Source organism: Gymnoscopelus microlampas, assembly GCF_963454915.1.
Source record: "Gymnoscopelus microlampas genome assembly, chromosome: 20".
Classification (NCBI taxonomy): domain Eukaryota; kingdom Metazoa; phylum Chordata; class Actinopteri; order Myctophiformes; family Myctophidae; genus Gymnoscopelus; species Gymnoscopelus microlampas.
Window position 1 is genome coordinate 26,776,990 of NC_139957.1, and position 13,500 is coordinate 26,790,489.

General features: G+C 40.5%; 1 protein-coding gene across 1 annotated transcript in view; it reads left to right on the forward strand.

Annotated features, from left to right (window-relative positions):
• Window positions 1-13,500, forward strand: part of fancm (FA complementation group M) — a 52,723-nt gene that overhangs the window by 32,921 nt on the left and 6,302 nt on the right. Inside the window, exons 12-15 of the mRNA XM_084044024.1 lie at window positions 179-324; window positions 845-1,009; window positions 10,630-12,907; window positions 13,259-13,347. Of these exons, the coding sequence (XP_083900150.1) occupies window positions 179-324; window positions 845-1,009; window positions 10,630-12,907; window positions 13,259-13,347 (2,678 nt within the window). The remainder of the gene's footprint in view (window positions 1-178; window positions 325-844; window positions 1,010-10,629; window positions 12,908-13,258; window positions 13,348-13,500) is intronic.

Sequence of the window (13,500 nt, forward strand, 5' to 3'; positions counted from 1 at the left end):
GTGTGTGTATGTGTGTGTGTGTGTGTGTGTGTGTGTGTGTGTGTGTGTGTGTGTGTGTGTGTGTGTGTGTGTGTGTGTGTGTGTGTGTGTGTGTGTGTGTGTGTGTGTGTGTGTGTGTGTGTGTGTGTGTGTGTGTGTGTGTGTGTGTGTGTGTGTGTGTGTGTGTGTGCGTGTGTAGGCCAGCAGGCCATTGTGAAGCAAGATGGATTCCTCAGCCCCACAGAATATTCCCTGTGGGCTTCCACAATGAGACTGGAGGAAGATGAGGCTCACCCAACCCTGAGAAAATCTAATTTCCTGTCCCTGCCAAATGACATGCCACAGGTTCAGCCTTCCCTTCCTCTGTTGGATTTGAGGGGTCTCTCCTCTCGCTACTTAATATTATTTTTGACAATCCACTTTAAAAAAAAAACAGTTAACCATTGGTTGATACTGTCAGTATTGAAAGCCATATTGAATTAGTTTGACATAACAAATACATAGTAGCTAGGGATGTGACTATTAACCGGTTTTACTATTAACCGTGATTTAAAGCGTCACAATTACGTAGAGATAATTGTGATGTTTACGCAGGTTCAAAATGAATATTGAACTGAACATAAACATTTTTAATACGGTTGAAAAACCGTGCAGACAGAAGGTTCTGCAGCTTACATGGATATTTAACATGTAGATTTTATTTACTTCGAAAGAGATATGCTTTATATATCCACAGTGTTGTGTAATAAATGTACGTAATCATTCATCGTGATAGCCACCAAACTGTGATTTCTCTTACTATGATATTACCATCAAAATCCATTATCATCCCTACTCTGATTTTACATTATTTTATGCTCCGAAGGAGCTGGTTTCCAAGCGTGGCCCACCGTCCAGAGAGTTGTCTTTGTGGGAGTGGAGACACTGGCAAAACCGAGCGCTGCCCACCCACTTTGTGGACCACTCCCTGCAGTGTCAGCACTTCATCAAGGTGATGGAGTTCATAGACCACATGAGAGAGGACAAAGAGGTGAGAACATGTCACTCCCTGGTGTACTGGAGTAACACATGCTACTAGGACTGCAACTAACGATTATATTCTTAGCAATTATTCTTTTTTGATTAATCTAATAATTGAGAAGCACATTTTTTGTAATAGAATGGTAACAAAAATAGTGAAAATAGCCAACCTACAACCTCACAACGCATTGCAATGTGTGTGTTGTGAGCTTTTTAAAAGATTTCCATTTTGTTTTCATTGTCTTCTTTTAATGACATGCCCAAAATAGGGACACCAGGTTGAAAGTGGTTAAATGTTGCAGCCCTGTATTTGATGTTGCAATTTTATTGTATTTAAAAAGAGAAAAAAAGGGAAAGAAGTTGTTTTAATCCCCCCATCGTTATTTTATTTTATTCAAATTGATTGTTTTTTTATAATAGATTAAATTGACTAGTTAAATGAACTGTTGTACCCCTACATGCTACTGTGTATTCCAGTAGATGGTGGATAATTGGGGCACAGAGTTTTACTGGGTATGTCACTCAGACCTATACAGTATTTATTACGTTTGCAAATCAAAACGTCTAACTAAATAATTGAATTTGAATTTTCATCTTTCCACCATACATTTATTTAAGTATTGGCTAGAGGTCCCCTGGTATGATAGCCAGACTCTACTGTAGAATTCCTTCTTAAATAATCAAATTATATTCAATAGTGAATGTCTGTTCCCTTTGATCTTTTTTTTGTTGTTGTAAAAAGAACATCAATATCTTGGTTTGCATCTTTTTCATGTGCTGTTGTGAAATTCATCTGCACTGACAAATTGAAATACAAACGTTGAATAGTATTTTTTTGGTTTGTTGTTCACAAAATTGTTAGCTCAGTACTAAAATTAATTTACAGTTAGATCACACTTAAATTGAGCATGCATCAAAACACTTTGTTGGACAGCTTAACCAGTTTACACAAGTGATGCAAACTAACTCAAGACACACAAAGATGCTTAAACCTTCACAATCCTTAAGCTCGTAGTCGTACCACATTGTTTCTTTGCGATGTACTGACATAATGGAAGCATATTAGTTGGCTTAGTTGATGTTTAGTCAGCCATTATATCATCTTTCTACACTCCTTGATTTACTGAATTCACACAGTCTTTCCTTGTAACTGAAACTGCTATTCACCGTTGAAATCCGCTTAGTTGGCTGGAGTCCCCCAGAGCTTTATACTAGGTCCGCTCCTTTCTTTTAGAGACATGCTGCTCTGGATACATTTGAATGTCCAGATGTCTTGACGTGTATTTGTTTGTTGTTGATATTGACTGTTCCAGTCAATATCTAATTTTAAATGTCAAAAGAATGACCTTCCTTTGACACGCCTTCCATTATCATGATGCCGGTATCTTCATCAGCTTGCTCAGAGTTGACAGATGTGTTCCAGATGTCTTGACGTGTATTTGTTTGTTGTTGATATTGACTGTTCCAGTCAATATCTAATTTTAAATGTCAAAAGAATGACCTTCCTTTGACACGCCTTCCATTATCATGATGCCGGTATCTTCATCAGCTTGCTCAGAGTTGACAGATGTGTTACCAGCAAAGGTAATTAGGCCCTAATCTCACCATCTGTTGTTGCTCAAGGATAAGGCTCCCAAATCCTGGTAATCGGGTTGAGTCTATGCTCAAACTGACTATTAGCTGAACAAGCTTGTGATGTGTTTTTTTCTTTCTTTTTTTCCCTTTTTTCTTTTTGGCCAGTGGAATATTGGGTAGAAGAGAGAATTAGTCCATCTGTAAAAACAAAACCTACAGGCTCAGAGGGCAGCTAATGTTACACACATTCTGGGGATGGATTCATAGAATACCTGGTAAACTAATTCAATTCAAAATACCCTGTACTATACCTTATAAAATACATTTAAAGAACCAGATTTGTCGCAAAAGTGCTTAATAGTAAAAAAGGGAACAACAATTGTGGATTAATTTATAAATTAAACTCTATAAAACGTTTGTGCAGATACTGTATCTAAGGATATAGGCAGACATTTTAAATTATCTTCTTTGGCAATAAACAAAAGGCTCTCTGCATACACAGTAAACTCCTGTGTTAAGTTATCCATTTGTCCATCCATTTCGTCACCTGGACCTGTCACCTGGACCTGTCGAATGCGTGCCAGTTATTTTTTCAAATGATTTGATTGAATGTGGCAAGACCACTTTGGTAGAGATATGGGTTGTGTAGTTACCTTGCCATGATGGCAAAGGTGGACAAGAAATCAAAATAATTGCTCCATTGATTAGAAATTGATCATTATAAACTCCTCATTGACTTTACAGTGAAACAGCTCTCAAAGTCACTCTTTAACATGTAAACGAACATAAACAAAGTTGATTCAGACAATATAGAATATCACTAAAACCAGTACTGTTTTTTTTTATTAGGAGAAAACCCGGACTGGATCTGCGGATCCGGATCTTCAAATAGTAAAATCAACAGGAAGTTGACATTTTTATTAAAAAAACAAACAGGACTGGGTTTGGTGATGTTCTATATTGTCTGAATCAGCTTTGTTTGTATTCGTTTATGGGCTAAAATAGTGACTTTGAGAGCTGTTTCACTGTACAATGTAAGTCAATGAGGAGGATATTTTGAATTGTCAATTTCTAATCGATGGCGCAATTATTTTTTATTTCTTGTCCATCTTTGGAATTACATCATGGCAAGGTAACTGCACAACCCAAACCTCTACCAAAGGGGTCTTGCCCTTTAAGTTCACTGCAGAAAAGCTGACCACTGTTTATTCTTCAAAACATTATTATTATTATTATTATTATTATTAAAGTTTTGTTTTCTGTGTTGCCACTTCTATTACCTACTGGCTCTCCTGCCAGTGAGGAGTCCCCACTGGGATGACATATTACCTACTGTATGTCCTACTTCTCCCATTCAGCACCCTCCGTTGAATCGACCAATTGTGTTCGTATAGATCCTTGGCCAAGCTGGATGCACCGCGGCCATTCTCTAGATCTTAATCATTTTCAGAGGACAAACATTACTGGGCCCATTCACTACAGTTATTTTTCATTTATTACAAGTCACCAGTACTTCTATTTTGTTCAAGCCAAGGAAAACTCACTCTCTCTCTTGGTCTACACTCTAGTATGACGTTGGCCATGGCTTATTGTCCGGCCTAAATTTGCAGAGACCTCTTACACCTACTACATAGCCCTCAGCTTTCCTCTATTATTTCTCTTTTTATATATTTCTTTACATTGCTCAACTTCATTTTCTTTCTACTTCCAATTATGACAAGGAGATACACAGGGCACTGAAAGGCAGGGAGGCCTCTAACCCCTTGGTTATGTAACAATTCTCTGAACTGTTGCATAAAGCCAGGAAGCTCAAAGTAGGCCATATCTAGTGACCTATATCTATACGTAGTACACACTGGGTTGAGGATATGAAAGTTAGACGGAACAGGAAATATGAAAGTGAGAACATAAATGTTTTAACTAAGGATTATGATAAGAACGGAGAGAACATATAAAGAAATAGAGGAGGGAACAGTAACAGTTTAATTAGACCAGTAATTCTCAACATTTTTTATTTCAAGGATCCCCAGTTTGATATGCATTAGGCCACAGACCTCCATTTGAAACCACATACCTCAATTTATTTTTTAATCTCTAGAACCCCAATCTCAGCTGTGAAATGATCATTGTTAATTTAACTCTAAAAATATACAAATGAAACCGCAAGGCTGTTTTGAGTGGCCAAACAGCATTGGCCACGTCTCCAGGTCTTAAGTTAAGTAACAAGACCTGGTACTTAAGACAAAATAAGGCCTTCAGAGTTACAAATGGATAAATTAACATTGAGGATTATACTGTGTATAAATGACCTGTTTGGACCATACAGACCCGTAAGGGTTCATTTGGTCCATTGATTGATTGAATACTTTATTAGTCAAAAATGTAAACCGCACGTGGTACAGTCGGACATTAACCCAATTAGAACCCCTATACGTAGCTATACCTTTCAATCTGGGAACCCCTTTTGGGGTTGATGGTGCTATAGCAACATAATTGTTTTGTCATTTTTTGATACATATTTTAAGTTTTTCAGAAAACTTAGGTCAGGATTTGTAAGGTGTTTTTTTCGGCCTCAGGTCTAAATGGATAACGCAAAAAAAGTCTTGGGGACTTGTTTCCACAGTGGTCCTATGTATTCAATTAATCAACATAAAATAATAGAATAATACATGTCATCAACATATACAAAACACTATATGTACAAAGGAGAAAAAAGGAAACGGCGGCAGACACTTCCTTTCTATGGGAAATTGCATTTATCTCCCCTTGTGGTCTCCTGATAGATGATTTTTAAGGCCAGTTTTGAAAGAAGCCAGTGATTTACATCTTTTAAAGGATGGTGTCAGGGGCCGGACATTCCACATTTTGGTGGCAGATTAGTAAAATGATAATTTTCCCATGTTTGTTCTATATTTGGGTAGTACCAGATCGCTGTCGCTCCCTCTAGTATTGTGGCTGTGGGGGTCACTCAATTTGGAGAAGTAGTTATGTCAGGTATGAGGGTATCAAGGCCACTGCCCCTTTGATAACTATCAATCATTTAGCTAGGGTCCCCTGGAGGGCCTATTGCTCTCACGCCTTCTCTCCCTGCATGTCCCTCTGACTCATCAACATGGTTGGAGATGGTTGTCAGGAAAATGATAAACGGATGTATTTTCATCTCACTGCCACTTTGCTGTCTGAACACAAACCTCACCCCAGCCTTCATGCCCAGACTACACCATTAATCTGGTCGGTAATGGCTGTGGCTGCCTGGGTTCAGGTATAATCCTGTGTGAATCAAGTATTAGTCCCGTATTTTATTTTATCTTGATAATGTTTGCTTATTTCATTTTATCTTGATAATGTATCTTTTTTTAAGTAAGTAAGCTTGTGGAGAAACAAAGTGTCAGAGTCCGGTGCACTAGAAAAGTGTTACACAGCGATAATTGTAGTTCACATCGGCAAGCTGTTGTACTGTTTACTGTGGTTTAATAAAGTGTAATCTTTATTACACCACTACAGGGTTGCTGACCTAACTCTGTGGAATGCACTACTCCCCACTTATTATTATTATTATTATTATTATTATTAAACACATAAAATGCTGCAACCCGAAACATCTGCTTCAACTGTGTTCCCAGAGAGAATTGCTTATCGGTGTGAGAAAGAAAGAGTATTATATTTTATTTATTCAAATAATGTTCATTAAGTTGTCATGAAATTGTGTATAAACTGCTATCCATATGGTTATGTGTAACACAAATATGGGCAGCCCCACCTATAAGTAATAATGCTTCTTACAGTATGTGGGTCGTAATATGATCTGTTTTGGAAATAAAATGGCCCCTCAGTTTACATAGACCTTTGTGTGCAAGCACATACAAGAGTTTCCCGTACATTGTGTCCTAGGATCTGTATACCTGTGTACTACAAATGTATCCAACTATAATACAGAGGAGGCTAACGTGACACGATGTATCTATTGTTAACTGAGTGGTCAGCGGAGTGAGTCTCCCAGGCTTTAATGCTGTAGTGTTGATTGGACTGTTCATGTACCTGTCTGCGAACCAGCTGAATACACACATAGTGGTGTATCTAAGATGAATGTAAACAATCAAATTGACCTAATATATCAGGCCGATATTTGCATTTGTTAATCATATACACGTATAACTGTACTAATAAGGTGCAAAAAAATATTTCTTTAAAGATTTAAGTTATCCAGTGTCACTCTATTTTTAGTTTTTTGTTTGTGTCTGCTATATGCTATATTCATCATGTGCTGAACCAGAATCAGTGACAAGGCTATATATTACATGATCTAAACCACAGGTTTTCAAATATAAGACGAAAAGGTTTAAAATATTAACATTTAAAAGAAAATATAGATATAGATACCTTTTATATAGATATAGCTTGTTATAGAGAGAGGGAGATCTGCAGTGTTGTTATCTCCTCTGTCGCGACAAAGTGACCTGATCTACCTATAGGTGGTGCTCCTCTTTCCTTTCCTGGTTGTGCCCTGGGTTGGCTCCCACTGTGTCAGCTATTATATAGATATACATATACACATACAGTAAAGGAAATTATTATTAGATCCCTTGCCCACTGACAAAGAAATTAACGTTCCATTTTTATGGTACATTTATTTTAACAGTGAAAGACAGAATATCAAAAAACAAATCCAGAACATTACGTTATATAAATTATACGAATTGATTTGCATTTGTGTGAAATTAGTATTTGATCCCCTTGCAAAACATGAGTTAGTACTTTGGGAGAAACCCTTGTTGGCAAGCACAGAGATCAGACGTGTCTTGTGGTTGGTCACCAGTTTGCGCACATCTCAGGAGGGATTTAGGTTTGAAAATTGAAAATGTAAGAAACACAAAATGACAATCAATCGGACTCAGTCTGGGGCTCCACGCAAGATCTTGCCTCATGAGGTATCGGTGATCATGAAAAATGTGAGCGATCAGCCCAGAACTACACAGGAGTAACGTGTTAATGATCTCAAGGCAGCTGGGACCACAGTCACCAAGAAAGCCATTGGTAAAACACTACACTGTAATGGATTAAAATCCTGCAGTGCCCGCAAGGTAGTAGTTTGGAAGAAGAAAAATGCTGACTATAACCCCAAGAACAGCAACACCATACCCACCTTCAAGCATGGAGGTGGAAACATTTTGCTTTGGGGTTGTTTCTCTGCTAAGGGGACAGGACGACTTCACCGCATCAAGCGGAGGATGGACAGGGCCATGTACCATGAAATCTTGGGTGACAACCTCCTACCCTCAGCCAGGACACTGAAAATGGGTCGTGGATGGGTCTTCCAGCACGACAGTGACCCAAAACATGCGTCAAAAGGCAACAAAGGAATGGCTCAAGAAGAAGCACATTAAGGTCATGGAGTGAAATAGCCCGTCTCCGGACCTTAATCCCATAGAAAATCTGTGGAGGGAGCAGAAGCTTCGAGTTACCAAGTGACAGCCCCCAAACCTTAAGGGTTTGGACAGGATCTCCAAAGAGGAGTGGACCAAAATCCCTCCTGAGATGTGCACAAACCTGGTGACCACCTACAAAAAACGTCTGACCTAGGTTCTTGCCAACATGGGTTTCTATACAAAGTACTTAGTCATGTTTTGCAAGGGCATCAAATACTTATTTCACACAATTAAATGCAAATCAATGTATATCTTTTATATAATATGATGTTCTGGATTTCTTTTTTGATATTCTGTCTCAATGTTAAAACAAAGCTACCATTAAAATTATGAACCGTTAATTTCTTTGTCAGTGACGGGCAAACTTTCAAAATCGGCAAGTGAACAAATCATTATTATGTGTGCTTCAGAATTTATTTAATTTAGTTATTGCATTTAAAAAAAAATGTTTGCCTATAAAGGCCAAAGTAGGGACGCCAGGTTCAAAGTGGTTACTTTGGTTACTTTGGTTACTTTGGTTAAAATAAGTGTTAAATAGCTCTATATTCTGATATTACTCATTGCTATTGAGTGTTTGTTCAGTAAAATGAGTCTACCATGTCTCTCCAGCTCTTTATTAAACAGAAAATGCATTTTCAGTGCTCTCTCCTGATTGGCTTATAATGTGTCACCTACCTGAAATGTTACTATATTCTGTTTACTAAAGAGCTGGAGAGACCCCTGTGACCGAACAAACGCTCTGTAGCAATGTTTACTATCAGAATATAGTACTTTAACCTTTTTATAAATATTTAACCAATGAAAAGTTTTAACAAGAGCTTTTGACTAAATAATAATTATATTGGATCCATTGGAACACAGGGTATTTTTTCCATGTCACCAGCTTTGGACACAGATGGTTTCTGCCCGACAGTGATGATATGGATTTGAATGATGGCTGAAATTAAAGTACAACAGTTATACAGACATTTGTGACTTTTCACTCAGCCCATACTATATATAACATTCAATCCTCAGTGTTAATTGGCCTCTTGAGACTGTAAAAATGGATGGGTACATTTGGGTCAATTCTCACACCCTCAAGAGTTCAATTAAGACAGGATGTCACTGTGTACATTGTACAGGTCATTGAAGCAGACTTGACATGGAGGTTCTGTGGGGAGGTAATGTTATTCTGCCATGGTTAGTGACCTGTAAGTAAAAGCACACAGCAGGATCCTGCAATTTCCCAGTAAATCAAAAAGTGTGTGCGTGCATGTGTGCGTGCACATACAGCACAGATGTACAGGTACATACAGAGGCTACTGCCTGCTCTTTGTCTGGCCAAACCCCGATTTTGCCCCGATACTGCCTGCTCAGTTGTGGCCATCCCACAACTGTGGTGTCTAAATGGGCTCTGTTGAGCCCATTTAGACACAATCTGACCAGAGCACGGAAGACGTACATTAAATAGTCTTGTTTTTTAATAGGCTGAATTTTTTATGGATCTCAGTTTGACAACAGTGGCATCTTCCTCCCATTTTCCATCTTTAGATGTATTCATTATGAATTTCAGTCCAAACAATTCATGCCTTTCTCTTGATCCATATTCCTTTATTTCTATGTTAATCTTTCACACACAAAAGCAGAAACGTGATGTTGACTTATAATCCACCTCCTGTCTCCATTATGTACCACCCTACTGCCCCTTGCTTTACTCTTGATGTCCATTAAGTCTGCCCTCACTGTGGGTTACATCCCTCTTCCAGGCCACAGGTTCTGCGGCACCCTGCCGGCCCAAGCAGGGTTCCACTCACAATGCATCACTTCCAGGTCATCTGGATTGTACAGATCAAATCTGCAGGTGGTGAATTAGGAGGAGGAGGATGATGGTGATGATGGTTGGGTGGGTGTATCTCTGACTGATGGAGTGATAGGTGTTAGCCTTTGAATGGACCCATTATTCAGGAGCCACAGATTGTGATTAAATGGCAGGCGTGTTAAGGCCTGTTTTTCAACTTTCATTTGATGGATCTACTGACTTGGAAGGTCAGATTTGCCCCTCGTTTTTCAGATGACTGACTCAGACTGTTGTGCAATAACTGGGGATGGAAGGCTAATTGCTGTGATATATTCCCATGTGAGCGCAGACTTTTCTATTATGTATTACTAGAGGGTCGGGCCGCTACGCGGCCCTCCCGTCTAGTAGCCTGGCCCGCACATCGGAGACGAGACAGAAGAGCGTATAGACGTTCCTTGCAACACCGGTGCTTGTTTCTCGCACATGATTTGGCAACACGCAAAATGAAAGCGAAACCTAACTGCAGCATGCAAACCGAAAGCGAAACCTAACTGCAACACGCAAATCAAAAGCGAAACCTAACATGCAAGTGACAAACACGAAACAAACACGAAACCTAACAGACAAACAGACAAACACGCACACATCCAGTTTGCCAATTGTATATAGATATGTAATTCAGTAAACATCTGGTACTATCTTTGATTGCTCATTTTTTTCTTGCAGGACTTTGACAATGCATCTTACAGGTTTGAGTCATTCAATGTTTTTATTTTTGTCTTTATTGTGTGTGTGTGTGTGTGTGTGTGTGTGTGTGTGTGTGTGTGTGTGTGCATGTGCGTGCTATAGGGAGACTGCAGTTATGAAGAGGAGCTTCTTCCTTACCTGCACAAAGCAGATGTCATTGGCTTCCCAGAGGACAGACAGATGGATAAGACCACTACCAGAAATAGACACAAGGTCTCCAAAAGCTCCACCAATAATCCCAACAGCAAACCCAAGTCCTCTCACCCGTTTTTGCCTGATCTAGACTTTGTGGACGAGGAGGCACAGCGGCAGAGGGAGGATACAGTGATGGGGCCAGGCTCTCCATGGACCGTGACAAGGGAAAAGTTTCTTGTAGAATATGACCCTATGGTACCTTTTAATGATGACAGAGATCACTCATGTTCTGAGGAGGGGCATCCCCCCAATAATGAGCACCCAATTGCCGACATGGACGATGACTGTATCTTGGTGACTGACATTGCCATTCCAGAGATTGAGTCTCCAGCTGATGATATTGTAAAGAAGAAGGGTAAAGTTGTCGATCCAGTAGATTTGGCCCACTTCTCGCAGTTGACCACTAACATTGACATCAATGAGTCTGGCTCAGAAGACGATATTGAACTTCAGGCCTTGTTCTACCTCCCTAAATGGGACACCACTGCATCCTACTCCAAACTTCTCCCGGTGAGAGAGAGAAATGAAAGTCTGAGGGTCATCCTCACCAATGTGGCTGAGCTCCTCTGCAGGTCTCCACCACCATTGCCTTTGGAATTTGATGAGGTTTCACTTGACATTCCTGGACTAGCTGCCAGTCCTGTGACATCACTTCCTCCCTCAATTGGACAAATGGAAGAGGCCGAGGGCCATGATCCAACATTCACTGTCGATTTTGCTCTGGGTTTGGATGATGATGATGATGATGATGATGATGGTGGTGATGAGGATAATGATGACTTGATCATGAATGTTGATGACGATGCTTCTGCTCGTGCTAATTCACATGGAGTTGCAATGGATATGGAGGACAATAGGGTATTCCAAGATTCATCTTATCAGCATCAGCGACAGTGTCACACCTCCCCCCATTCACCGCAAGTCTCTGAAGCTCAGGATGAGGTGGACGGTGGTTTAGGAGGTGACAGCCCAAGCTGGGACGAGGTCTTTGGCGGCGAAAGAGTCAACAAAATGAAAAAGGATGAGATTGATGAAGACTTTGAAGAGGAACTGGTTGATGTGGGTGAAAAGAATAAGGATGTGAAAAATAACGCAAATGTGGAAAATACAGTTCTAAATAAGGAAGCATTGATGGATGATAGAATGAATGAGCAAAGGGATTCGCCTCAGCTTCCTCATTCTCATGACCACCCACATCCTGAGCCTCCAGCCCAGGTGCACAGCAGGTCCAGGATGGATGAAAGCATGGATCTTTTTGAGGATGACGAGGCCTTCCTACAAATGACCATCCCTGACATCCCCACACCCGAAGACAGCATCACACCCAGTGCATCGCCAAGTGCAGAGCACATCACCAACATTATTAATAAACAGGCATCAAACACTTCACACAGACAAATCCCCATGAATGCACTAAATGCTACTTACTCAACCGAAAGTGCAGGCAAATTCATTGCAACGGACATGGACAACACAAAGCGCTTTACTCACATCCCTGACATCCGCGAACACACGCCAAACCTGCAGAATGCCATTTGCCGTCTAGGGACCACAAGAGTAAACTCGAGAGACACTGATGCAAAGAACCTAGAAACACACGCGGCAGCATCAAATAGACATCTGATAGACGAACATGTGGCAGGCAAGACGAACACAAGCCACAGCACGTCTCCCGCAGAACAGCCGTTTGACAACTCTGAAGACTTTTTCTCCATCAACTTCAACCTTGGCTATTCCCTGGAGGACTCAGAGGATGAAGCAGAAGAAGTCTTCGATCCGGCCCCATCTGGGACCGTTCCTCCCACACCTCAAAAACAAGAAGTCAGGGATGCTGCCTCCACTGTGTCCCTGCCCCGAATCTCTGGTTCTTCTACTCCCTGTTATAGCTTCCATAGACGGAGCGCGCAATCCAAGGAAGCTCACTTATCAACACCAAAAGCCCCGTCAGAGGGCAGGGTTCTTTCATCTCCCATCTCATCGCCGTGGGCAAGGAGGAAACTTGTGCCCGGTGCCTCTGGGTCCTCCTTCTCTTCCCCCTCCTCACCGTCCTACTTGATAAGTAAACAGGAGCGAAGCCATACGAACAAGGTCAAGAGAGGTGTCATGGCCAGACAGAAGTTATTGATGGAGGACAGTTTGTGTCAGGGCTCTCCATCTAAGCCTGCTGCTCCTCTACCTCCTGCAGGTTGGTATAACGTAGGACAGTGGTTCTCATCGTGGGGTCTGTGAGACTCCCCTTGAGGGACCTTACAGGTCTGTAACTCAGAGCGTGTACAAATGGAACCCAATAGACTATTACAGGTCCATTTGGTTCCATATACACACTCGGAGTTAAATGAACACTGAGGATATGACACTTAAACTTGGGATCTACATGTTCAATTTTAACAAATGGAGGTCTGTGGCCTAATGCATATCAAACTGGGGTTTGAAATGAAAAAGGGTGAGAATCACTGATCTAGGATAAATAAATGAGAGTTTTGCTCAGACATCTGTCAAGACCACATATCTCTATTTGTCTCACAACCCTCCCCAGTGATGTATAGCAGTGACAGTGATGATGATGTTGTGGTGGTCCATAAACGACATCAGGCCAAGGTCAACCCCTTGTTCTCGCCAGAGAGAGTGAGTACATCCTTTTACATGCATTCACCATTCCACTCTGTCACATATTGTCCAATTATTTAAAATGTATCAATTATCCATGTTGAATAAGACATTTTAAATGTTTCATGTGAAAATGATTGAAGTAATCAGCATTATTATTGTTATTATTAT